Here is a 27,186-nt window from a genome sequence, read left to right as displayed (position 1 = left end):
ACAATCAAACTACTTAACAAAGTGGCCACGCTGGGCTCGATTTTGCTGTGCGAGCTCTTGACCACCAGCTTTCAGCAGCATCTTGTAAATTCAGAAAGATTTAAGAGCACAAACTGTGATGACAAGATGCTCAAGGAGAACATCTGCTGATGAAAACACTGCTCTTAGCTGACTGATAGCAGTGTCTCTTTCCTTTGAAGGACAGGGAGAGGGGAAAGAGGTAGCAAGAATTGGGTCCCTGCCCCTCATGGAGTTGTAATGATCAAATTGATACTGTGAGCAGCCTGAAGAGGTGAGTCCAGAGCAATGCTTGATGGCAGTGTGGGACCAGCCTGGCAGCAATGCTTGTGCATCACTGTGGGGTTAGAATAGTGGAGAGGGGAAAGCCAGCGAGCTGGAGGAAAACATCTCTGCCATGGAGACCCAAGCACTGCTGTTGCTGCCTTCATCCTTGCTGCAGAATAGGTGGGGCTGTCAGCCCATGGCAGAGCTATGCTTAGGTTTGTTCTACAGCTGCAGAGGAACCAGCTGGCCCATGTTTAACATATGAGGGGATCCCCCAGGAGGCTTTGTATGCTTTCTGTGGAGTTCAAGGCAGCAGCTGCAGAAGTGCAGAAGTGTGCTCCTCAGCAGAGATATCCTCTGTGACCTTGGGCAGCCCAAGGTTTTAGCCCTGTTGCTTGGAAACAGCTCCCACCTCCACTACAAAATATAACATGAGTTTTTGGATCATGTGATAGCTCTGATTAACCGGTACAGCTTTTGGGGTAGGAGGAATCATGACTTGACCTTAGCCAGTAGTTTTCGGCACAAGGATGTAATTCTCAGTTGAAGGAGGTGCTCTTTAACCCAGCCCACCAAGAAGCAGCTGTAAGCAGTGGCTGAAAGCTGAAGCTAGAAATAAGGTACATATTCGTGGTGTGAGCAATTTGGGCGTTGGAGCAAGTCTGTGCAAGCACTGGTGCTTTCTCCTATTTAAAGAGAGAAAGCATTTTGGCAACTTGCTTGTTCTGTCTTATGCCCTTGTTTAACCACCACTCATTCAGTTAGAGCCACTTAGCAGCTTTTAAGGCATTTCTTTAGGGGAAAAAAATGAATTCTACACATTCAGGAAAACATCTGTCATGGCTGGGAGCAGAAACTGTAGCTAACGTGGTCCCTGGAGCATGTGGGAGAGCTCCAGTTCGTTACTGCCTCTCTGCAGTCACTTAGGAGAGAACAGAAATGGTTGTGAAGGTGAAGAAGGACTTAGCAACGTTGCCCAACATTTAGAAAAAGAAATCAAGGGGTGCCTCTTTGAAACCTCAAACGTGTGCACAGCACATGACACACAAGGAGTGTTTTTATTCATGTTTGTTCTCAGGAAATTGTGTTGCTTTGTAAGCTGAGCTCTTTTAAGTGTCTTAAGTTTGGCACACTACGAGCTGGGCTTTAGCAGGCACTTCTGGAAGTTGTCAGCCTGAGCTGTATTTTCCTGACTCAGATTCTTGCAGTAAGAACTGAGGAATGGAGCATTTAAATGGAAAAAAAAGTAGAAGCTACAGTGCAGCTAGATAATGTCAATCTTGTCATTTCTTTTAATATTCATTGCCAGGCACAGCGATCACACTATGCCAGTTTTAAGTTAAGCAACCCTTAGTCCTAGTCATCTTCTGCCTACGTACATGAAAGGGATGACTGAGCCCACAGCTGCTAAAGGCATCTCTCAATTACTTATATTTCACTGGGTATTTAAAGATTAGGTCGGGATGTAGAGGATGAAAGGGTTTTTCTTTATCTTTTAATAAGAAACTTGTATTTGCAGATATGAAAAAGACCAAAAACTGAAGTGTCCAATATGCTCCTTTTTTCCCTGCTGCTTCCTCTAAATGGTGTGGGGGTAGGGAAGCATGTGGAGGTCCTACAGGGAATAAAACAATGTTCCTCTCGGTCTACTGCTTACCACAGCCCAGCCCTTTTTCCCAAAATTGATGGGTAAGGATGTGCTGTGCTGCAGTTCTCATGACATAGCCTTGCTTGCAATGCAGGAGACCAAGCAACATACAGGCAATTAAATATATGGGGCTTTGCATGCTTTAAATATGAACAACAAAGGGGAGGATGTAATGCAAGAAGCACCAAGAGATTCCTGTAGTCTCTTGCTTTTGCTTTCTCTGCTGACTATCAAACGCTTTTTGGGAAAAGGACCTCTTCATTAGCCTTGTGATGCTCCAGCCCTTCAATTAATAGTCATCCTTGGGATCTCCAGAAAATTATCTGGCAAAATCAGGGAGGACCAGATTAACCTTGTCCTAAACTCAAAGAAAGAAGCAAGGAAAAAAGAGTTTGGAGAAGGTCTTCCAGCTGTCTGTATTTAAAACTGTGGGAAGGGGCTGAAAGGCATGGGTCCCAGTGTAAAACAAAGCCAGCAGCTTTCATATCCCCTTTAAGGCAGACACATGTGGCAGCAACAAAGATGCTCCCCTTGCTGTAGCTGCATGATCTCAGAAATGAGTAGTACAGACTGCACTCGCCCCAGCGTGTGCTCAGGAGAGGGGTGTGAGCTGTTCCCACACAACCATCTCAAGAGCAGCCTGAAACCATGTTTAACGTCCTCCTGCCAGCCATTCATCATTATGTCAGCAGGTTGAAACAAGTGATGAAGTTGCTTGAAGAGGATTTGATGGTGAGCAGGTTGTGTGTGGCGTAACAGACTTACCCAGTGTCTCGGGGCCTTTTCTTTTTTTAGTAGCTTAACTGGACATAGAAAACCCTGACTTCATGATCCATAGGCTTGGGGATGTGGAGGAGAGCTGGGCACACCAGACCCAGCACCCTTTGTATCACCAGATGCACGATGTGGATGAGGAGGACGTGAGGCAAAGACAGCATGTCTGGAGAACAGTGGAGATGCTGAGCAGCCCAGGCACAATGCTGCTTTGGGGAAGCAGAGTAAATCTGTGCCTCCTGCTGCTGGTGTGCCCCAAACCAGCTTGGGTTTTCCATGTGGCTCTGGGTGCCACCTCGCCGTGCAGGGTGAAGGCCTGGGGGAAACCCTGCAGCTAAAAGTGCCCTTTGTTATTTGTCTTATCTGGCCTCCAAGCCCTGAGGCTTACAACTGGATAAGCTAAAAAAGCAAAGGAATCATGGCACAGCAAGGAAAATCCCTGATCTGGATTAGACACACAGCTGAGTTACCAGCACTTCCACAGCACAGCCAGGCTTTTTCAGCCAAGCTGCACATACAGGTAGTGTACAATCCAAAGGAAAGAAGTGCAAGGTGAAGAGGTGGTGACCGTGGTAGCCAGGCATTGCTAGGAGCCAATACACATTGGCTCTGCCTCTGAGTTTGCTGTGTGACTTCATCTCTGTGTACTTCTGTTTTCTTCCCCAAGTTGCAGGGTGTGCCTCACACCCGCAGAGGACTGAGAGGTTGTGTCTGTCCTCTTCTGAAGTGCACTATCATTCCTTGTGGTGCTTTAACCCTGAGAGTTAATACCTCCAGGTCATCTTTCCTGTTACAAACCACCATCACCTGTAACTTTGGCCCCTCTGCTCATGTGCTCATGCCTCAGCCATCCTTTGTTGCTCCTGAGTTTGAAAAAAGTGCTTGCTGCTTCCCACCTTCATCTCAACCAAATGTGCAAGGTTAGGAAGCGAGCAGGGAAGCCAGCCTTAACTCAAAGGAGAGGAAAGAGGTAAAATAAACACTTGCCTTCTGAAGCTGCTACTTGGGACTGTACCAATGCAGACTTTCCCATCTGCTCTGTTCTCTGTGGAGTTGAGCACAGCAGGGTCTGTTCAGGTAAGCATCACCCCACCTGGGAGATGCTCCTGTAGGATTTTGCTGTGAGGGAGAAGAAAACCAAAGGGGGTTTTTGTTCATAACCTAAGAATCCCGCTTCTAAGTGGTGCCTTTAGGCATATATTTAAATGGCAAAAGCTGTCAGTTTTTCTTCCATCAGAATTTATTCCTGTTGCTGCATTCAGGCAAGGGTATACTGTGAAAAATGATCGTCTCTAGTGGCAACTTCAGAGTCTTTTGCCATTCAGAATTGGTCTTGTTTAAACTCTGCTGCTGAGAAAGGTCATTCAGGCAGTCTTGCTTTGTTTTTATTCCCTCTGTACAGAGTCAGCATGGCAATGATAAGAGCAGAAAGTAAGCTTCAGTTTCTCTCTGCACATTGTCACCAGCCTGGCTATCAGGCTTTGGGCATCTTTGTGTTCTTCCTGTTCTTTAAAGCAGGAGAGTAAATTGGAGTCCCCAGGTTAGGTGTCAGCCTGCAGAGATGTTTGTGGTAACCCACAAGCAAGGAGGAACCCTAATTTGATGTGCCTTCATATTGACTGTCTGCTATGTCTGTGAGTTTTTCACGTTGCATGAGAAGAGTGTTTTTCTGAAAATTCCATGGTTCTGGGCCAGTATGGACAGATTTCATACCCTGCTCTTGCTGCTGCCTGGAAGGTTGCAGTAGTAACTGTGTTTTTCTGTAGCATGATATTGCACTTCACCTTCTCCAGCACAGAGGATTTTAGAAGGTCATTCACATGGTCTGTGGCCACAACATGGTCATTCAGAGTCCATGAGCAGTTTAACCCTTCAGTCTTTCTGCTGAAACTCTTAGGAAAGGAACTCTGTGAAGAGCACTGATTTGGTGGCATAAAGCTTTCCATCAGACTCTCCAGACTGGGTTCTAGATAATGGCTCTGCTCTACTCTTAACCAACCAGCACAAGCCTCTTGTTGCAAATTGAGTCACCCAGTGTCACATTTGACTGATTGTGGGAGGGGGGTGATGCTACCTTTGAATGAAATGCCAAATCTGCAAATACTTGGCAAATTTTCCTTCTAAAGCTCAAGTCCTGAGGGAAAGTGATCAGGTGAGAATCTCTGCTTTGGAGCAAGGAAAATAATGTTTCTGCCTCTAATGGCTGGAAGGAAAGGATAGTCACTCTGGCTGGCTTAAGGTAGGGTAGAAAACTAGGAGGCAAATTATTGCTGCTTCTGATTTTCTTCTTTTCTGCAATGCCTGGCTTCAAGCAAACGTCAGCTGGAGGGGGTGTGGAGGCTGACTGCGCTTTTGAATGCTGGAGCTGGCAGCTCTAGAGAAGAGTTCCCATGTGCTCTTGGTTACACTGATGTCCATGTGCCTGTGGAACTTGGGTGTGTGCTCTGGTTTGCAGCACTTCTTGTTGCCAACATGTGGCTGGATGTAGGTGGCCTGCCCTTGCTGTAATTTGGTGGGTACTAATAAATCAACACTATGCAAATCTGCCTTTAGTTAGATCTTCCTCCTCCCAGATGTATGGCACTGCCATGTGGGGTTTAGGTATCTGGAGCTACAAGGGGAGTCACTGCTGGAGGATTGTATCTTGCCCTAGTTTAGTTACATGCTCAGAGACAAGACTTTGTATTGAAAAAGTTGGAGTTTTGCTATTGACTTCTCAGTCTATCCAGCCCCCCTTCTAGTCTAAAAAAATTGTTTATTATCAAGAATGTTACCATCCTGGTTGGAATAAAACTGCTGTGTGACTTGTAACTGCATCCCGGCCTTAACCAGCTAAAGAAAGAGCAGACCAGCTGGCTTGATATAATAGCAGAAATGGAGGAATAGCTGACGGTGGTGCATTTCTTTTTTTTTGTCTGCAGTGATCTTTAGCTCAGAAGAGCACATCTCTGCTAATTGACTATTAAACAAGATTGCTTGCTGAGGTGCGCTGGCTTGCCATTTCAATCCTTTAAGGAATAAGCCTCTGATCAGCTGCACATAGAGCTCTTAAATATAATCTGCCTAATGACTGGAGGGCTTTGACCTTCTGTTATTAAGGCGCTGATGTTTTGGGTTACAAACTAAACCTTTGGGGTGGGGAGCTGAGCAGGGGTGGGTTTTTTTCTAATATGGTAATATTCCAAACAACAAAGGCTGCTTTTTAATCTCAAAGCAAGACTTGGAAGCAGCACAGAGTCAGTCTAGAGATAAGTCTCTTTTAGCTCAAGATTACTAGGATTGCACACATGTTACCACATGCCTGGACCACCAGTTAGATACCTACCTGGCCACAGATCCTTTGTCCCAGTTGCTGTGCATGCAAATAATGTGTGTTTGCGTGTGTTTACCCAGTTTGGAAAAAATCTGAGCCCTGAGGGATTTGAGTTTCCTTTTGTGTTATGAAATGGGCCACGCTGAGAGCCAGCTGAAGCACTGCTTACTGCCTTTGCAGACACTGCAGGCTTCAGGAGGGTTTTGGAGGCCATGCACTCAGTGTTTGAGGAAGGATGGTTAGTCTGGTGTTTAGCGAGGGTTCCAACTGCCATTTTAAAGAGCTCTGGTGACAGGCTCCAGAGGAAATCCCAACCCAAGCCTGAAAGATAGCAGCAGCTTGGGGCCAGAGTCAGAAAGGGCTGGGCAAAAGGAGGGGCTAGCTGCAAACAGAGGCAGACTGGCTCTTTCCCTCTTCAAATCTGTTTTGTTCAGCTGGCACCATCCTCCTCCACGAGCATCGATGCAGGGGAGGAATGTTCCTTGTCATGGCAGGCTTTGGGAACTCTCCCCAGGGTGTGCGGAGCACACAGATTACTTGGATGCTTTCCGGTCCCGTTTCCCCCCACACCCCAGTTGGTTGATATACATCATCCTAAAGCCTTAACATTGTGTGGCAGCAGGCTAGAAATGGGAAAGGGGACAACACTCACACTTGCTTTGCTGTTTTAGAGTAAATGCTTCAGGAACAGTTGGTATTTCATTGCTGATATTAAACCTGGATGTGGGGAGAGAAGGGAGAATGTGGCTAAGGCTGAACACCTGCTTCTGACAAATAATCCACTAGAGACCCTGCAGTAATTTTGTAAATCGCAAGCACATTTTCAGCCTTCCCAGAAATATGTACTTCTAAATGCTAATCATCAAATAGCCTAAATTACTGATCCAGCAGATTAATCTATAAATTGAGGTAGGCTTAGAATAGCCATTGGAGAACAATATTTAGTAAGTGGTTAGTAAGTTCAGTGCTCTCCATCTCTTGTTGTTCTGACCTGACAAATAACGCAATCTCTTCTTTGTGTTATATTAAAATGTGTCATAGGAAGGTTGTGTAAATGGTTTCTTTTTGACCTATCACGCAGCATGTGTCTGTAGGAGAGAGGGCCCCTGCATGCATCAATGCCGCAAAGTGGGAGACTTTGGATGCCTAGAGCATCAAAATCCAGCCCGCCTGTTTTCCCTGCCTTTCCTTTTTTGCACTTGCAATCAGAGAATATTGGAGGTTTGTTGGATTGCTCATAATAAAGCCTCAAAGCAAGGATCAGCAGTGGGAGCAATGTATTTCATTTGTTGTAACCTGAAGTAAAGCTGCTCCATGCATGTTCCACTAAGATGAGTCAGGTTGCCACCTCTTTCTAAGGTGACATTACAGGATGTCTGTCTGCAGACTTTGGCCTTTTATTTGGGAGGGGAGAGGAGGGAGTTGGTTTCCTTTGCAGCAGCAAGGGAAAAATAGGCTTTTAATAAAGCTTAAATTCTGCAGCTGCTGGCTGAGTTAATAAAAGAAGTGCTGGCACTCTATCCTCCTGGAGATGAGCCTTTTCCAGCTCTCTGCCATGACCCAGGGATGTGAGCCATCCCTTCTGGTCTTTTTCCCTTTGTGCCACTTTCTTGGGTGAGAGTAATGGGAGAGCTTCTTCCCTTGGCAAGACTTTACCTTGCTTTGCCTTTTCTGCTCATGGAAGTGGTTTAAGTTTGTGAATGGAAGGAAAAGAGTAATGGAAGAAGTGCTGTAGCTTAGATATCATGGAGGAGGCTGTGACTTCTTATTGGTTATAAATAAACTCAAATCCCTGATTATAGACCCTGAAGAGAACTAGAAACTCAAAAGCCAAGAGATAAGAAAAGGAGGAACTTTATGTATGGTAGAATAACACCTTCCACCAGGCTATATGTGGATCAGCTAAATGTTGCTGGAGACCTGAGAACAGCCCTGCTGAAACACCAGATTACAGTCCAGATACAGGCAAGAACGCTTTGTCCAAATACTACTGTGATTGAGGCAGATAAGGGAGGGTTTTTTTGTTTGTGCAGAAAGCTTCCTGCTTCTTCCTGGTCTCCTGGGAGGTTCAGCATGACCTCCTTGTACCTGGCTATTTGAAGAGCCTCGTCCTGGTGCTAGAGAGCCCAGTAGCACAAAGTCTGGAGCAGGGCAAAGCATCTCCTTCTCCCCTCCCTTCCCTCCTCTCCCCTTCCCGTATTTTTCTCCCTTTTTGCTAACAGTAGCCTTTGAAGTGCATCAGAATTGTTCACAAGCAGATTCTCCACTGGAAACCACCAAACGTTTTGAGCAGCTTGAGGCATCTGGTTTGACAGGAGAGGACACAGAATACAGACATAACTGGGTGTTTAACATCAGTGAGCACACTGCAGTACCAGTGTCAGGGGATCCTGAGGCGGCTCCTAGGCAGAGTGCGACAGCCTTGATACAGTTGTCACAGATGAAGTTAAAGAAAATGAGGAGTTATGCTATGAGTGAGATTCAGTCTCTTCTCTCTCTTGCCAAGGACTGCTCCCCAGGAACTGAGAGTAGGCAGAATGGTGAGTGACCTGACTCTAGCAGTGTGGGTCATTGGGTGCTGCATGCTGTGAAGGCTTTCACTAGTCCTTATCTTCGAGTTTTGCCAAGAAATTGGTGCTGGGGGAACAGAATCTCAAGCTATGAGGCAGAAAATCTTTCACTAGGAGATCTGATTGTAATTGAAAAACAAGGAAATAAAACCGGCTTGAGAGGGTGACAAGGTTCAGAGGATTGCTCAGTAAGTTGGGTCAAAGGAAATTTAGCTGTCCTGAAGCAGATCACAGAAACAGCTGAAAACTGGGCTGGACAGAGACATGGAAAAGGAGCATAGCCAAGAAAAGCCTTGAATTTCCATGGCATAGTGCAAAGGGCAGGAATCTTGTAGGTTAGTTGCTTGAGGGTTCAAAGTGCCTGCCCGGGTGCCCTGTCTGAGCCCCTGCCTTCTCTGGGCTCGTGGCATTTTCCTGAGAGCTCCCTGCAAGCACTTGTGGTTGAACTACAGTCTGCATTTCTGAAAGAGGCATCCACTCACAATGGAAAGACTTACAATTTGGGATCCACCACATCCTTTGGGAAGCTGTTCCCATGGTTAATGCATTTACCACGTAACTGTTACAGTTCCCTGAAGGAGTTTGAGTCCTCAGCTGGCAACCTGCCTGCCTTGCTCAGCGCTGCTGCATAGCTCTCTGTCTCCTGAGGCAAAGGTCTTGCTAGAAGGGCACTAAAGGCCTTCCTGGGATCATGCAGGCTCCTCTAGGGAAGCCAGGGAGCTGAACCTGTTCCCTCCAACCAAGAGCGTGGAGTGTGTTTTGTGAAGCATTAGTCTGTTCATCATTCATCAGCAGTCCACTGATCTTGTCTCCTCTCTGGGTAATGTGTGCCTTGCTGGTTTGCCTCAACAGCTGGTAGGTCATGCAGGATTTGAGAAACAGCTCTGGCATTGTACCAAGCAGAGGCTGTGGGACACTCGAATTCCAGAGATGATGTGTCATGAAAGCCCTGGCCCTGCCAGCCCCTCTGCATGAGGCTGCTGGAGGTAGTGGGAGCCTTGCCGGGTTGCAGTCCCCATGCTCAAGGAGAGCTTTGGCTTTCTGAGCAGATTTTGGTAGGTGGATATTAGCTGCAAAATCTGTTTGGGAGCCCTCTGCCTGCCTCCAGCAGGAAGGTGACAACTGAGCTTGTGGCTGGGAGAAGTCAGCTGTTTCCATTTTCTTCCTCTGGGGACTTGAAATCTATTTCCAGTGAGGTGGGTCCCTGGGAAGAGGAAGGGCAGCTCTTCTAAGTGAGTGCTGCCAAAGCTGAAAGGCACTGGGAGGTGGCCTTGCCAGCTCAGACATGTAAAACACTTCAGTCAAGCCCTGGAAGAAAAACAGAGGATAATCTTAGTATCTCCTCTTACATACATTTTGGGCTCTGCACTGTCCTCTGGTTTGTTACTAAGCTTTTCTGTAGCCTTAGAAAGTTGTTGAAACAACTGAGAAAGTTGTTGTTGAGAAGAAGAGTACATTCTTTCATCAATTGACTTTCTATTGTCCGTTCTCTCCTAGCTGGACACCATGTTTTATATGGCAAACATCTTTAAAGCTTTTAGGGTATTTCTCTTCTTTCCTTACCCCTGAAATACCCTCTTTGATCTGGATCATTGGGCCAGCTCTTAATCTGCGCTGGAACAGGAGAACGTAATTGTGATGGATCCCCCAGTGATATTACCCTTCCCAAAAGCAATTAAATGTGATCAAACCCTCATTTTTGTTTTATGGCTGCTTGTAGCAGTGCCCAAACATTTATGGTTCCCCAAAGTCCCACATGCTGCCAGGCCAGGCTTTCCACTGGAAGATAATGTATTATATTTATCCTGTTGGTTAACTTGCACAACACTCCAAAGCAACCACTCCACTGGGCTCTAGCTTGTTGCTCGTTGTAATGGTGCATTTGTGGTATGCAGTCCTGATTCTCCTTCACCCTCACTTAATTTCCTGGGAACTTTCGCCTCTCCTAGGCTGCTGAGCTTTGTGAACATTTACCAATGGAAGGTGGTGTATTTGTTTTAATCATATTTATTCTTCAAGCTGTCAGATTAATTGCTGGGCTAGGAGGGGGGTCCCTCCCTGCCTCTGTCCTGCCATTCTCACCTCATTTTGATCAAAGGCTGGCATTGATCTGATACAGTGGGAAGCTAACCAGAACTAAACACTAAGGCTGTCTAGGAGCCACAGGGACAGACCCAGGGGCTCTGCATTGCTGGGGGGACACTGGAGGTTGTTTTCTCAAGGGTGGTTAGGGTGTTGGATCCTCCTTGCATGGCACACTGCGCTGTAAAGAGCAACCTGGGAGTCGCACCAGCTGCTCCGCCATCCACACTCATTCACTTTGAAATCCCTTTAGCACTGGAACAATTCCATTAGCAGGACTTCTTAGGCCTGATTTGGAGTGGTTTCTCTGCTGATTGAAACTAAGTCTGTGCACCAGTGTGGAGAGCTCATCATAACCAAGACATTCCCTGCGTACCTCGGGGCTGCTTGCAGCTGAAGTCTTGAACAAAAGATCTGCTGTTAGACAAAGGAGGAAGGAGTGAGCCTCTGAAGAGAGGAAGAATTTCTCCTCTGTTTGCCAGCAGTTTTTTTCTAGCTATTCTTTTTTTAAGGATTGGTCACCAATTAATCCATGTCATTTTGCAGACAAAGCTGTCAACATTTTTAAGGTTGCATGGTGAAATAACTTCAGTGCTGTTGGTTCTAGCAGCTCTGAATGTTCTCAAACAAATGCCTTTTAAGATAAAAATGGCCTGTGCTTGATCCCAGCCCAGAGTTGTGCTCGTTACTCTTTTATTTGAAACGTCTCAACTGAACCCAGTGAAGTCAGTGAGAGTTGCAAGTGTTTGAAAGTCAAGTCACACTTATTTCCATGGCTAAATATGGGCGTAATGCAGGGTGTTACTCTAAAATGCTCCAGCGTGTGACCCAAGTTGGAGCCCAGCAAGTGCACAGACACTGCCTGCAGTAGCTTCTGACATCTTTCAGGTCACCAACCTGTTGGACCTGAGTGCCAAACACATCGTGCTCTCTCACTTTTATTTTTTGCTCTTACCTGCTGTTGGGGTGTGAGATGCCTCACAGCCACGTAAGAGTGTAAGCTCACTGGCAGCTTGCATATGTGTGTATTTCTGCTGATTTCTGTCCATTGAGTCAGAAGTGAAAATGGTAGAAGCAGGACACCTTCCTCCCCCACCCCTGCACATTTCCCACACAGAGTGTGGCATTTCTTGCCACTCTCAGTGGCAGCACTAACATACAAGATTAAATCTAGCCCATCACCTTGGAGTGGGGGAGGTGCACTGGTTCTGTGCTGGTGTAACAAAATCCATCTGAAACTGACACACTGATTATCCCTAAATGTTTGAAGAACTTAAAAACAGCATAAAATATATATGAAGAGCATTCATGAGATTTTTCAATAAAATTAATTAATACAAGCAGTGCTTTGCAAATTCAATTTAGTCCGTGTGGGAACAGTTTGGTGAGTTCTAGTGCATGTATGTAGTCCTTCAGTGGCAGGAGCAGGTCTGGTTTGTATTGCATGGATGCCCTGGGTGGAGGAGAGCTCACATGAGGAGTGACTGCAGCTTCCAGCTGGGAAGGGGCAGCTCCATCAGCATTTGGCCTCAGTGGCAGTGCTGTGTGTAACAGGGGCGTAGCTTTAGCTGTAGACCAAGCCCAAGTAACGGGTCCTTACCCGTCAGCCGAGCATCAGACAGGGCTGGTTAGTGCTGGCCTGGAGTCCTTAACGTCTTCATAGTATCAGGAGTCATTTGAATGCTACAGCTCTTTCAGTTAAGCTCCCGTTGAACTCTATGCACGGATATTGTAATATAATTGGCTGGCCTGCTACAAGTGCGTTAGCAGAGTCTGCTGCTGAAACAGCCTCTGTGCTTCAGGCTGGAGGGGAGCCAGAGCGAGCCCTGGGCTCCACACAATGCCATACTGATTAGGAGGGTGCGAGATTTTGTTTTTGCTAAAATAGTTCTGCCAGTACAGCCCGGAGGGCAGCTGCAGTTACACTGGTACAGAGGGGCCTTATGCTGCTCTGAATTGTCGCTGGCTCTGGGGCGGGCAGGGATGCTGCTGGGAGTACCTTTATCCTGCAGTAACAGCCTGTGCATGGCTGAGTGCTGCCCAGCTTCACAAGTGCAACTTTATTTTGTTGATATCCACCCCATAGCAACTTCATCTCAAAGGCCAAAGGGAAATATTTTGCTTCCTCTGGCAGTTAGGAAGTGGGTTCTCCATGGCAGCAGTCCCTTCACACAAAGGGTTCGGTCCTGAGCAGGAAACCCTGGTCCAATCCCTAATGAGCCCTTCCTGCTGATAAGGGAACCTGAGGGTCAGGGGCTCTGCCTGAGCCAGTCAGCTCCCCAAGAACTGATGTGCTTTTTAATGAGCACATCCTCCAGAGCCTGTAAAATGAGGCTCCAGGCCCTCCAGAGAAGTGGATGCAGACCTAGGTGCCACAGAATGGGACCTGGCTGAGGAAAGGCCAGCTCTGGCAGAGCTGTGCACCTGTGATACTGCTGCTGCTCTCTGACATCCTGAGCTGGAACATCCCATCCCTTCCCTGCTCAGCAAGTTTGCCTCTTACTGTGCGTGGAGACCCAACACTGGTTTTATTCCTGGAATAATTGTATTGATGTGTGCAATATTATGTCTATTTACTGCTAGGTTGTCCCCCAGTTTGGGAAGTGGACTGGAGAATAGGGTGCTGTCCTGTTTTGGAGCAAGGAAGCTCTTAGGTCTCTTTTTCCAGCTTTGCACTTCGGAAAGGCCTATCCAGTACAGTCCATGACATGAAGATAGGATGAAATATTTCTCTCGGCTGGCAGCCCATGGCATGGTGCTCTGCAAGCCCCCTCACCAACTGCTGCATCAGTTTTGCTGTTCAAAAGCCAGTTCCATGACACTTATTTCCCTCCTCAAGGTGAAGTACACTCTGCCAGAGCAGCATTGCACAACTTCTGAAGTCACACTTAAACTCACTGTGCTCGATTAATAACAAATCCAACAATAAACCTGGAATACTGGAGTACTGCCCTTCAGCAGGGCATCGCGTGCTGCTGTTGCTGGGAATTGGGAGTGACATGGTTTTTTCCCATGACAAATCTTTGTTCCCCCACTGGCTATATTTAGACACAAACACATCCAGAATCAACTGTGCCCGTGGCAAGTTGTGCTACTGCCTGCAGCAGCCCTCACCAGGGCAACATCACGTGGGCTTTTATTCTGTTGCATCTGCCCTTGCGTCTCCATGCTGATGGAAAACGCATCATCTCAGCCAGGCTTCAATTGCTGGGGTGGAGTGGTCTGGCTGTCCTTGCCTGACTGTGCCTTTTATCCCCATCTTAAACTTTTCAACATAGAACCTGGCTGTGCGAAGGACAGCTATCACTCTCCCTTCTGGAGAGGTTACACCTCCTCTGCTGTCTCTCTGTCACACTGCTATTTGAACACTAGTATGCTTTAGTTGTGATCCTCCTCAAGGATTAGCTCCTTGACTCAATGGATCCAGTGTCAAAGACTTCCTGTGAGTAGAAGAAAGGTGTGAACATCACTGTTCATGTAGGGGTCTCCACCGTGAGGCTGTCTGAGGTCTCAGGGAGAATGGGGTGACATTAGAAATCAGAAAGGACCTGGGATTTGGCTTAGCTCTTGTGATTGGAAAAGCAGTGATGACAAAGCAACTTGGGGTCAGCCTGGGTTGGCAAGCCTGAACAAAAGCCTGAGAAAAGTTAACTCACACTATCAACTCGAGTTAAAACCCCCATTTCCTTGTTCCTTATAAGTACTTGAGGCTGGTCCTGCTGCAGTCAGACCATCCTCCTTTTGCAGGGATGCAATCAGGGCATTTTCACCAGGAACTGACTCCTGTCAGCAAAGCCCTCCATGCAGCATAAGTCAGTCTGCCTTGGTCTGCTAGCAGGATCACAGGCGGGATAATTCCCATTTTCCTCCTGCACTTGCATCTCTTACTGCCTTTGGACACAGCTGCCTGCTTTGCTGTGGCCTGTAGCACCACACAATGGGTTTTGTCCCAGACATAGCTGCTTTTCCACAGTGGTTTCATGCATGTTGCTCTTCAGAGTGCAGGAACTTTGACAGACCTCACCACAAGGATATAACCCTGCATCAAAAGTCCCCACTACTCCTAGAGCACTTCAGGCAGGTTCTTGGCTCAGTTCGTGTGTGCTTCAGGGTGTGAATGCTGGGTACCTGCTCAGCAAGTGGAGCATATGGACAGGCACCACTGGGTTGGCAGTGATTTCCTTGGGCTGCACTGCCCTGGCTGGGTGGTGGGAATCCATCAGTCCTCTCCCTGAGAGCCTGCCTTGGGCAGTGCCCTCCAAACAGGATCATCGCCAATTCTCCAGCACCATCCACCCTGCTTTTATCTTCATTTCCTCCTTGCTTGCTTTTTTTTCCAGCTGGGATTTCAATGTTTGTTTGTTTGGTGTTAGGGAGGCTTTCTTGTTTGCTTTTTTAAATACCTGTTGTGACAGGCAGAGCTGAGAACAAGCCAGGCTGCTCTCTGCATCCACCTGAGAGCCTGTTTGGGAAACAAGGCCAAGAAGGGGACAGGAGGGGAAAGTAGAAATGCAGTTGGGTTTTTCTTGGGAGACTTTCTGTCCTTGGCTGATTATGTGAGGTGAGGGGTGAGAAGAGCTGGTCAGTTTTAGGTTCTGAAGAACAAGACCTGTTGTATCATTCTGGGGAAGGTTTCTGCACGCTGGCAATACCGGACACTGTCGTTCTGCTGCTGTCTGGTCCCTCTAGTCAGACCATCCTGACGTTCAGGAGCAGATGGCACCATGCTTGCCTTCCTGACATGTGCCCCTCTTGTTCCCTGCCACCGTTTTCACTCCTCTGTTGAGGAAGATGGTCTGGGAGTGAACAGCAGAGTGGGCACATGGGCCAACCCCCGGTCTCTGCATTCATCCTTCTTGTGCAGTCTCACACCCTTGCATGCAGAAGGAAGGACAGCAGGGCAAGTGATCCGTGGTGCTCTGGGCAGGAATCTTCCACTTTATTAAAATGAAAATATTTACTGGCTGCATCAGTTGCCCAGCTGTGGTTAGTTTGCATGAGAACCATTTCCTGCAGTTAAGGAAACTATTTAGCTTTACAGCAGATCGTGGAAGGAAGAGATACTACTATGTCCAAAACCCTCTCTTTGCTGAGTGGGCAAGCTTCTCACCTGAATCCCTGCCATCAAAGCACTTGGGGTGACAGGAACAGAGCTGCCATTGCTGTGCTGCAAGTAAGTATCACAAGTTCCAGTGAGGAAGGAAGGGCTGCAGGAGAGGGGCAGCGGGAGAGCCAGGGCTGGGTGGTCAGGATGGTCCTTTAAAGGCTGCGAGGCCTGAGATGCCATCTTTCTGCACTTGGTGACATTTACTTGCCAGCTCCCTGTCCTGGTGGTGGGATCTGACATGCTGCTCAGCGCTGCAAGGAGCCAGCAGGGAAGTGGTTGGTGTTGTAGTGCATGTTTGAGTTGGGTTCTTCTGCTTGAAGCCACTGGAAAGCTATTCAGGCATACTGGAGGTCTGGGAATGGATGCCTCCTGCTTGTCCTCTTCGGCCAGACATCATAAATGCACTCTCCCTTGCAGTAGTCTCATCATCTAACACGCAACAAAAACTATCCATCTGAGTTCCGAACCTTGCTTGAAAGTGGATTTTTATAGGTTGTAGGTGTAACCTGCCTTTTTAAATGGTAATTGGTAAAGGTGATCTCTGATAATCTGCTTCCAGGGGCTGGGGCAGACGGTACAGGGGCTTTCCTGGCCTTTCAAGATTTCCTACTGATGGAATCATGTCATCTCTGTGAGTCCACGTTTATTTCTGCAGAAGGAAAGATTGCTCTTCAGTGCCTCCTGGAGAGTCACCAGATGTTTTGGATGGATGCTAGAACGTGATGGAGTGTCGAGCACTAAATTGTCGCTGCTCTGGGAGGTGCAAAACCCTGCAGTCAGGCCAGAGAAGTTGCCCCACTCTGTTGTCTTGTCTCCTCTACCCCATAGCTGCAAGGTGTGCAGGATGCCTTGGTGGAATCAGCATAATCTAAAAAAATACTTTTCTTCGTCCAAGTCTTGCAGCAGCTGCTTTGTCACAAGACCCTCATTGGCAGAACAGGTTATTTGCCACTGTTTAATTGGGGCTCAGAGGGCTGGGTTTCATTAGTGGGGGGAAAACAAGCAACTCATTTGTGATTTGCATACATCAGTGACTATCCTCTTCTGTACGTTTGCTCACACTATTTCCACAAAATGTGGCATAACAAGAAGAGGGGTGAGGGAGCACTGGAGTGTTAACTAAGACTCAGTAATATCCTGTTTTGTGTTCAGCGTTTTCTTCTTACAAATTGAGCGCTTCTTAAAAGTATTGATAGATGATAGAAGCAGGGCCTTCCTGCTACAGCAGCTGTTATCCACAACCAGGAGGATACTACAAGGTGGATGGAGAAGCAGCCCAGGGTCTGTGGTCTGTGGAGCCAGCAGAAACAGAGCAGCAGAGGGTTTGAGATTCCCAAGGGTGGAGGTCAGGCTAAAGCTGGGGACGCTGCTGGCTCCTTGGCCAACATTAAGTGTCCTTTGGGCTCAGTTTGTTCATTGGTGTTGGATGTGATCTGTCAGCTCCTGCAGTCAGACCCTGCTGGTCCCTGCCTGCTTCTGGCCAGTCACCTTGATCTTCTTTGTGCAACTGGTGCTGGTTCAGCTGCTAAATAGTCTCCATAGGTATTTCACAAAGGCAGGAGGTACTTTCCCTAGTGTGTTCCTCTTCAACAGCTGCAGCATGGCTGTTGTGGATCGGAGAGGCTGATTTGCAAAGACATCCGAGATCTGCTGTGTCAAGGGAAATGTGAGGGCAAACAGGAGGAGCAGCACAGAGCTCTGCCTTTGGATAGCAGGAATGTTCTGCATGGATGGAGGAAGGAAGTGGCTTGGCACCAGTGGAGCAGACAGATATCTTGGTGAATCACAGGTTCAACATGAGTCACTGCTGTCACATGGTTGTGAAAAAGGCACACGTCATAGGGGGCCATGTAAGGAGCTGCGTGCTTCCCAAGGCATCTGAAGCATTCCCCCGCTCCCGGTGCTGGTAAATCCGTCACTCGTGCTATTCCCATTTTGGATGCTGCGTTTGGGGAGTATATGGGCCAATAGCTGAGAGTCGATGGAGAGCAGTGAGAGCAGTCAGAGGGCTGGAAACCACGAGGAATGAGAAAAGCTTGAAAGGACCTGGGATTGTTTAGTCTAGGAAAGAGCAAGCTGGAGGGGGAGCAATATGAAAAGCTTTCAAAGACATAAAAAGCTGCTGCAAAAAAGTGAGGGAATGATCTGTTCTTAAGTAGCTACTAGGAAGAAGATATCAAGTCATAGGCTGAGCAAAGAAATCTAGTCATTGGGGAAGACTTACATAAGTGAAAGGCTGATGAAGTACTGAAGCTTTGGTGCATGTGGGATTGGTGTCAGGAGACCTTCAGAGCACCCGTCTCTGGGTGAGTGGGAGAGGAAAGCCATCTTGCTTTGGCTGGTGGGATGCACTATGAGACCTTTGTAGCCGTGTTCCCAATTGCTGGAATATTATTTTCTAAAGCTTGTGGTGAAGTCCACCTCTTTTAAGCAGATAGGCATTTCCCAGACGCTGCTGACCTTTGTGGTACAAGCCATCAGGGATTACATGTGGCAGTGACACTTCATCACTGCTATAGCAGCAATTCTCCAAGCTCCTGGTCAGGCTGCAGACTTGCACCAAAATGTGGGGGGAAGCCTCATTGTTAAGGACAGGGATACAGAGCGTGTTCACCTGTGGTGGGACAGCAAGAGACCCCATGGCTTGCTGCTTGTCCCTGTGTACGACCACGCCAGATGAGGCATAGGCACAGTCCTTGTCCTGACAACATTAGATGGTGCAGGGGAATCCCCCCCACCAAGGCAGAGCTCCCCAGCACTTTTTTTTTGCTGGTTCAGGGGCAGACTTTGGCTGTGCTTTTTAATTGTGAAAATTCAGAGCATGTCTTTGTGTCCTAAATAGGCGATTGTCCTGATCCTCATCCCTGGAATCCATTATGTCTTAGCAAATTACTTTCTCTCTTTTAAATGCCTTAGTGATTAAAGATGCCACAGCAGATACCCTTAATGAGTACAAAAAGGGTAATAATTCCTCTTGTTGGCACTGAATGCAATTAATCAGGCCCCTTTACTTGCTTTTTAAACAGATGAGGCATTTAAGGCCAAGCAAGTTTTTAATTGGACTTTAATGTTTCTCATTTGCTTCATTTTGGCACAAGCATAGGAATTCCCACCCCCAGGTTTGCTGGATTTATTCAGGGTGATAAAAGGCTCAGCATGGAGTGAAGACTCAGCAGCAGACTCAAACATGTCCCTTCAGCCTGTGCCTGGCCCCCTTGCCTGGCCCAAGCTTGGTCCTGCTGCAGCAGCACAGAATTGTCTGGACAGGAGCAGAACCAGGCTATCCAGCCCAGAGCCAGTTTCCAGCATGGGGCTGACATTGCATAATAATATTTCTGGAGTAGTCATCAACACAAGGGTGCAACATAGCCTGCCCTTTTTTGTGAGGTTCCCTTGCCTTGAAGGAACTGTTGACTTGTGAGTATTCTTGTGATTATGTGGATGCTCTTGATGGAGGATCATATCATAGCCCAGACCCTGTAGCTTCAAACGCGGGGTGAGTGATATGTTTTAAGCTATATTCCTGAGATCCACGGCCAAGAGGACATACAGAGGCCTTGAGCACCATTACAGATGGATGTACGCCAGGAATTGCCATGGGAGAAAAGATACATGATGAGCAGCCCTCATCTAGTTTGCAGCTCCTGCTCCCTGAAGCCAGCACCACCTCTTCTTCTACCTCTGGCCATGAATCATCTTGCCTTTGGCTCCCTTCCCTCCCATCTATCCTCCACTGTGGTTTGGGGACAGCAGTGGCCTGTTAGCCCATCCCAGTCTGTGTTTCATGCAGAGACGTGTTCGGCAGCCCAGCTTGGCTGATTGAGCCCTGTCCCAGCTCAGCTCTTCCCCGGCAGCAGCCAACAGCTCAAGGTTCAGCCAAAAAGACATCGGTCTCAGCATGTGGGAGCCTGCCCCTGAGCCTGCTTGTCACTCTGCAGGGCAGGGATTCCTCTAACGGCCAGGAAAAATCCCAGAACTTTCAGTTGGATTTTTCCAGGTGTGTGCTGTGTCCTTTGCAGTCAGACCTGTCTGTATTTCAACTGACAGTGGCTGTGGGCTTCCACCCACAGAAAGGTCAGTGGATGCAGATGAGCTGTGGGTGCCCTTGGATGGGTGCGATGGTTCTTGGGTAATTGGCCAAAAAACTTTTTTTTTTTGCCCCAAAAAAATATTTAGGAGAAATCTAGGGACAAGGGACAACACCCTTCATTTCTACATCCCTGCTTTTCCCACTTCAAAGGTAGGAAAATCTTAAGCCCAAGTGTGTCTGGAAAGTTAAGTGTATTCAGAGAAATGTGTTATTGAATACCTTGTGTTAATTTAAACACCTTCTGCCTGCCAGGCTTGGGGCAGAGGAGCTTTGCCAGCTGGATCAGCCACGGCACTTCCCTAGATCTGTTTCAGGGCATCTTTAAGGCCTCCCAGTGCAGCCTAAGGAACTGCTGTGCACGACCACCAGGCTCTGCTTTCCAGGCAGCTGCGCAGCAGGGAGTGCCATGGGGGATGCTTGCCCAACATTTTATTTGGTTTGTCCTTATTCTTTGTCATATCTCCTCTCCTCTGACTCCCTTACATCTTGAACACGCATCTCATACTGGGTTTGGTGGTTGAGCAAGGCTTGTATAGTCCTGGATAGCCAAATTTGGGAACCAAGTTTCTCCAATTTTATCTTGTGCTGAGAACATCTTTGCCCATTTTGCCCCCTTACACCACTTTCCTGCTACCCGCAGGTAAGGATACCTAGAGCCATCATGCCTTGAAAAGTAAGGGAGAATTGGGGGCTGAGCAAGGATCAAGGTTTTATTGTGTGATCATGGTGTGAAGGGCTCTAGACATGTTGATGAGATGTTTGGGGATAAAGGTGAATCAGAGAGCATCCAGCTTGTTCTGTGTACCTGCAGAGTGAAAAACTGCTGGCTGTTGGCCGGTGCTCCAGCTGTGGGCAGGGACTGAAGGAAATAAAAGGGCCAGGTCCTAGGACATTTCTGCTCCTCTGGCTAGTATTGAGGAGGGGCAGGCAGCCTTGTCCAGTTGCTATGGAGCCTGCCAAGATGTCCTTAATCCCAAATATATCTATGTCAGGAAGCTGCAACCCCAAGTGACTCTAGCCTGTCATTCTTTCACTGAGAGTCTTCTGGCTGAGGCTTACAGAGTTGTCATTTTCTTTGATTTAATTCCATATAAACTGCAGAATTATTTTCCTTTAGAGGCTTGCAAATTACGGAAGCATAAACCATGCTAATGATCCGATAAGGACAACTTTGGATACGTTCCCAAGAACGGCTAACCCTGGGCAGGAGTGTGCTCAGAGAGCACTGATGGAGAGCAATTTGCCATGCTCACCTGGCTGCCTTCCTTGGGCCCCCCTTCCCAAATTCCTTCATCTCTCAGGAACGAGAATCATTTCCTCTCTGGCTTCTTGCAGAGGCAAAGGCCCTGCAGACCTGAAGTTATCTCTGGAATGTGTGTAAACACGAGTTCAATGGGATGCTGTTTGCCCCCCATTCCTGGGGGGGTTTAAGAAGGGTTAATACAAGTTTGTTTTACGGGTTCCTATCCCTGAGAATTGTCTTCCTTGGAGGGCAACCCGGCTGACCTGAGTCCCTGTGTATGCATTTCCCAGCATAAAGGGGAGATTAGGGGGCCCCACCACCCGGGTGGGATTTCACTTCTCTAAGAACAAGGAGATGAAAGACCAAGGGGTCTTCCTGCCAAACAGGGACCCGGGAGACAGTATGGGATCACAGTGCACATGCACTGGGATTCAGTGTGCAGCTAAGAGGATTTAGGTGATGCTTGGACAGAAACAGATCAGGAGAAGGGTGGGGGCTACAGGCAATTCTATGCTACCATCTTCAGACAGCACTGAAACATGAGCAGGGGGACTAAACCTTAGAAGTGACGTATGGTCTGGGACAAAATGCATTTCAATGAGAGGCATAAGGAGCTCTATCTGTTTGCATAAAAATAATTCAGATGTGGGTTCATTAGTGGTGGACAAGTACGTCACTAATGAGACTTCCCTGGAGACCAAAACATTCTTGGATTTAGAATAAGCAGCAGCAACCAGAACCTAAAGCTAGAGAAAATCAAGCATTAATACCAATGAAATGGTTAATTCCTAGATGTGTTGTCAGCAGTGGTGACGCACTGAGGCTGGATGCCTTCCAGAAAACAACACTTTAACTGAAGACAAAGAACCAGACTTAGCACAGAGGTGATCAGTGGAATGGCTTGGCCTGGTATATACAAGGGGTCAAACTAGATGATTTAATGATCTCTTTTGGCCTGAAAGCTCTCTGTTCCCTTAAGAAGATAAATGAAAAAGCCCTTTCACAAAAACCGAGCACTTGAGATATGTGTGTAATGAACTCTGCTGCTTCCAGGGGAACGGCAGAGCAGGATCTGCAGGAAACGTGACCTTGCCGCCTGCAGGCTGCCTGGGGTTGATGGCCCCCTGTTCGGTGGCGGTGGCTCACCACCACCGAGGCCACCACTCTCGCCCATGACGTTTCTCATCTCTGTTTTTTATTGCCATCTCGCTGAATTTAACCAACATTTGCTCCCTAATCTCTGTCAGGGTGAAGAGGCCAAGCGGTATGAGTAGCCTCCTGGGGAAAATTGGTGCCAAAAAGCAGAAGATGAGCACACTGGAGAAATCTAAACTGGACTGGGAGAACTTCAAGGAGGAGGAGGGGATTGTGGAGGAGCTGGCAATCCATAACCGAGGGAAAGACGGGTAAGAGGGACTTTACCTAATAGTAGTCCAGGATTTCCCACCACTTCCTTTATATGTGGGAAGCCCATTGCTGGCTACAGAGTTCAAAAACCCATGGAATTTCTTAAGGGTTTATTCTAGGGATACATAAAGCCAGTAGCTGCTGTAAGCATCACAGGGAGACAGGTAAGTCTGCAAACACCTATCACTCTCTGCTAACAACCTTGTGAGTTCTCTAAGTCCAGCCAATGTCTGGCTTTATCATGTCTTCTGCTTGTGGCACAGAGCATGAACCAGTCTAATGCAGCCACCCCATGAGGAAACACTATTGCCTTTGTCCTGTTTTCTTTTTTGAATTTGGGAGGTTTTTATTCTGTTCTTCAAATGATGCATTTCAGCTGCATCTGTCCTCCCTCCTCCCGCATAAAGATTTATGTAAGCCCAGAACAGCTGGCAAGGTGCATTAAGGATTATGGCAGCGCTGGGCGTTGGTTGTGTGCATCAAGCAATGTTCACTCCAATGAAGTTAATGGAAGTATCATAAAAGTAAATGGCAATGCTGTAAATAAAAGAGAAAGTTAATAACATGCACTGCGGGGAGTGATAATGAGATCAGAAGTGGCATTTCCAGTACAATTGCTTTGCTAAGCTCTGGGAAAACATAACCAGCTTAGTGGACAGCTCATAAAATGTATATTTTATTATAAGCTGTTCTTCTACTCCACAGGAAAAACTCAGAGCTTCTGCATTCCAACAGATTGGTTTTTCTATTTTAAACAGGTATTTTATAACTGTCAAATAGATATTTTCAGTTTGGTCTTGCACCCTTCCACAACACACCTTCTCTATCAGATCTCCCCTGTTTCTGGTTCCATGCCCTTGAACAAGTAGAGCAATTCAGTTGGAGTGCTGGAGAGGGGCAGCTGTTCCTCCAAGATCCCTGAAGTCCAAGGAGGTGAATGATTTACACCACATACAGGTGTGGCAGAGCAGTGTTTCCTGTCATCTCTTGTGTGCCCAAACCCAGTATGTCGACTGTTCTTTGCCAGTGCTGTTTCCTTTCCCACCCCATTCAAGCAGGACAGCTTGCTCTTCATGCATGGCAAACCTTTCTGCAGATTCACGTAATGGTCCTTGAAGGCTAAAGAAGGGATCAGCACATGGAAAAGATGAGCAAAGCAGAGCAGCAATTTTAAGAGCATCTTTAATCTTGGACAGCTTTGGGTTTTGCTGCCTGTCACATCCCAGGATAGAAAATCTGCTGAGCTCTTGGCAAGCAGTTTTTGTCATTAAACAAATGAGGAACATAATGCCAGGATAACTTCAGACGCTCCTTACAAATATGTTTATACTAGTCAGGCACGTAGTGTGAGGGGATCAACGGAGTATCTCCTCACTAGGAATTACTTTCACCTTCAAGGTAAAGGGAGAAGGGAGGAGCACCAATGGAGGCACAGTCCATTGCATTTCTGCTTACAGGCCACCTCAGTGTTAAGGGTGCAGTATTGTCACAGAGCAGCCAGCCCGCCTGGGGGGCAGGTCACACAGACACAGCTGCTGCCAGCCTCAGGTCATTTCACAGGAGCCTGTTGTGCCTTCTGCAGCTGCCTCTTCTACTTTAATAATGTCAACCGTGCTCACCCTTCAGTGGGCAATCATTTACACATCTCTATAAAAATTGTAATGAGCTGTTGTTAACCCTTCAACCCAGGCAGGCGAGAGCAGGGCACTGCCTTTAATCCCTGGTGCTGTTAGAAACCTCTGCTCCCCATGTGTTCTGCTGTGTGACTGTAAATGTCTGCCTGACAAGGAAAGCTACAGCCCACTCCTGGAGATGTTTGCTTGATGCCACACATCCTGTGCACTTACAGAGATGGTCCATGTGTGTCTCAAGGAAGGCAGGAAGCTTTACGTTTTGCTCAGGAGCAAAGACAGGCTAAACTTCTTTTTTGTGCTAACCCTGTAGAAGTTGCTCCAGCCCAGAGCTCCTCATACCTCCCTGGCCCTTCTCCAGCAGCTGCACATGCTTGGCCAGAACACTGGCAATCAGTGGAGCAGTGGGGCTGTGGCATCTTTCTGCTGCCAGTGCTAGTTATCAGCCAGCCACAGCCTGGGCCTAGAATTTCCAAGACAGAGGGGACATGTGCTGCCCAATGGCTCTATCATCCCTTGCCTGATTTTCCACCCCTTGTACTACCAGCCCCCATCTAGTGATTTGCATTTCCTTAGGAGTAGAATCTGGGCTTTTACAGCCTGGCTGTTCAGGTCCTGAGGGCCTGTCCTGGATTTGACAGGAGTGGCTAGAGTAAGGAGCAGAGGCAGCTATCCCCTTTGCTGTTCATCTCTCTGATGTGCTTTATAAATGGAAATGTGTAGTGGCCTCTTAATTGGGCCACCTTTGTAGGGCAGCCCCATGGGGGAGCAGCCGGCCCCGTGCACTCCTGCACCGGGTGACTGATGGTGACTGACAGGGGACAGGCAGCACCACTGAGACCCTCCCCAGAGCAGCTTGCAGCTGCCCTTGTTAGCAGAGACAGCCTTGCTCCCAATGGATTTACTTTGCTCTGCCATGGATCACAGCTGCCCTGTTTCCAGGCAGGTTGATAATTTACAGGAAGGTATTGATTCAGGTAGCAAAGGTTGTTTAGACAAGCTCAGGACGGATGTTTGTGCCTCGCTCACGCACTTTGCACCATGTTGGGTGGTGCCTTGCTGTCGGCTGCATGGAGCTGGCTGAGCACAAAGAGAGCTGCAGCTCCAGCACAGGCTTCAGAGCACAGAGGGGCTTGTGCCGACCCTGCAGCTTGCATCTGCACCTCCAGCCCCTGTGTGCCTGCAGCACAAGCCGGCCAGGCCCCACAAGCCCCAGTGTATGCACAGGTAGTGCCTGGGAGGTCTGCTCTGTCACCTACAGCTCTTTGCTGTGGCCAGCCAAGGACAACGCCATGGGATGACGTCGCGGTTCCTCCTCCATGCAGCGCTGCTGGCTGCAGCTGTGAGACCGCATTCCTGGTTCATGATCCATATCGATCCCCCAGGAGCCAGGCCCTGCCCACCAGAGAGGCACAGAAGTCAGGGAGGAAGAGGAGGAGAAAGAGACTGACTCCTTGCTGAGGTTGATAGATGGGTGTCGCAGAGAGGCCAAAGGAGCTTCAGATTCAGTAGGTTGGGCTGTCACTGCCCAGGCCATTGGGTTGTTCCCAGATGAACATCAGTAATTCCTGTCCTTGTCTTCCCAGATGGGGTTGTGGTTGGTGTTTAGCAGTGGAGGGGGAGAAAAGCCACACACCCAGCAGTATGACACTGAGCACATACAGCATGACCCCTCAGCTTCCTTCCTGTGGCCTCTCTGAGCCCAGCCCTAGGAGCCGGTCGCCTCCCTGCTTGCAGGGATAAAGGGAAGCGACACTCCCCTGCCTGCCTTTCCTGAACCAGTGTGGGGAGGGGGCCTCTGCACAACCCTTCTCCAACGGTGAGGGGCAGGGGCCACAAAAATACCTCCTCCCAGCGAGCTCTTTGCCTACATTGCGCCATGCTGGTCCCTGCCCCTCCCAGTCAGCAGAGATGAGCTGACCCAGTTGTGTCAGCACGAGACGGGCTGGAGCTGCGATGGGAAGGGGGTGGCAGCAGCGATGCATAGGGCCGTTCACTCGCTTGGGGGAATCACTTGCTGAAAAGAATCTGGATTAATTCATTTCCAATGATGACTGGATGGGCAGGAGTGTCAGGGCTGTCCCTTGCAGCAAGGGCAAATGCTCCCTACTGGGAACACATTCAGTACTGGTTCAGTAGTTGTAGCATAAAGAATTGCAGAATCACGGAATGGTTCATGTTGGAAGGGACTTTTAAGGGCCAACTAATCCAACCCCCAGCAGTGAGCAGAGATTCTTTATCTAGATCAGATTGCTTAGAGGCCCATCCAGCCTGACCTTGCAGGGACCTCATCACCAAATGTCCATCTGTCTCAGAGAGACCACTGATAGGAGAGACCTTCAACCTTTCTGTGCAGTTCTTGGGCACCTTCATGCACACTGCCAGCCACCCAGCAGCCTGGAAAACCCGCAGAGCCTGAAATGCTCATCTTCCCTTAGGCTTTGGTCTTGCTCCTGGTGAGCAGGAAAAGCAGTGACTGACAGAACAGCCAAATTCAGTGGTTCCCTGTGCATCTTGCACACAAGTTTAATGACCTTGTGATGGCAGTCCAGTGTTTGCCACCCTGGAACAAATGCAGAACAATTGTGATGATTCAATTACAGCTCCTGTTTTGAATTGCAATTTCACTCCCTCTGTAGGTTAATTAGTAGCACAGCCCCGGGCTGTCTGTGGCAAGGGTTTGCAGCAAAATACATTAAAATTCAGCTGCATGCCATTAATGAGCAGGCGTGCCTTCTTCCTCGCAGCACTCAGGTGCTGTGCTGAAGGGCAGCACTCAGTATTTACTCAGTGGTGGTTAGGAGCTGGTCTGTGGCTGGGAAGCCCCTGGCCTGCATCCCTGAGCTGCTGCAGGCTTGCTGGGTGATGCTTTTTGCATCCCTATTGCTCCATGTGTCTGTTCCTGGCTTTTATCATGGGCCTGTGAGCTTGTATTGAGGGTTGTGGTTGGGTTTGAGATGCTTTGCTGGGTGGTGCAAAGGCCTACTCTGATCCCCTTCAAGGTGTCTGTGGAGGACATTTCTCAGCTGTAGGAGA

The 27,186-nt window shown here is 48.1% G+C and overlaps 1 protein-coding gene across 1 annotated transcript in view; it reads left to right on the top strand.

Annotated features, from left to right (window-relative positions):
• Positions 1-27,186, top strand: part of CFDP1 (craniofacial development protein 1) — a 62,167-nt gene that overhangs the window by 33,967 nt on the left and 1,014 nt on the right. Inside the window, exon 6 of the mRNA XM_048316376.1 lies at positions 22,360-22,518. Within this exon, the coding sequence (XP_048172333.1) occupies positions 22,360-22,518 (159 nt within the window). The remainder of the gene's footprint in view (positions 1-22,359; positions 22,519-27,186) is intronic.

The sequence above is a fragment of the Corvus hawaiiensis genome, chromosome 12 (assembly GCF_020740725.1).
Source record: "Corvus hawaiiensis isolate bCorHaw1 chromosome 12, bCorHaw1.pri.cur, whole genome shotgun sequence".
NCBI classification, from domain to species: Eukaryota; Metazoa; Chordata; class Aves; order Passeriformes; family Corvidae; genus Corvus; species Corvus hawaiiensis.
The sequence above is the reverse complement of the archived record's forward strand: the minus strand, read 5'-3'. Positions and strand labels throughout refer to the sequence as shown.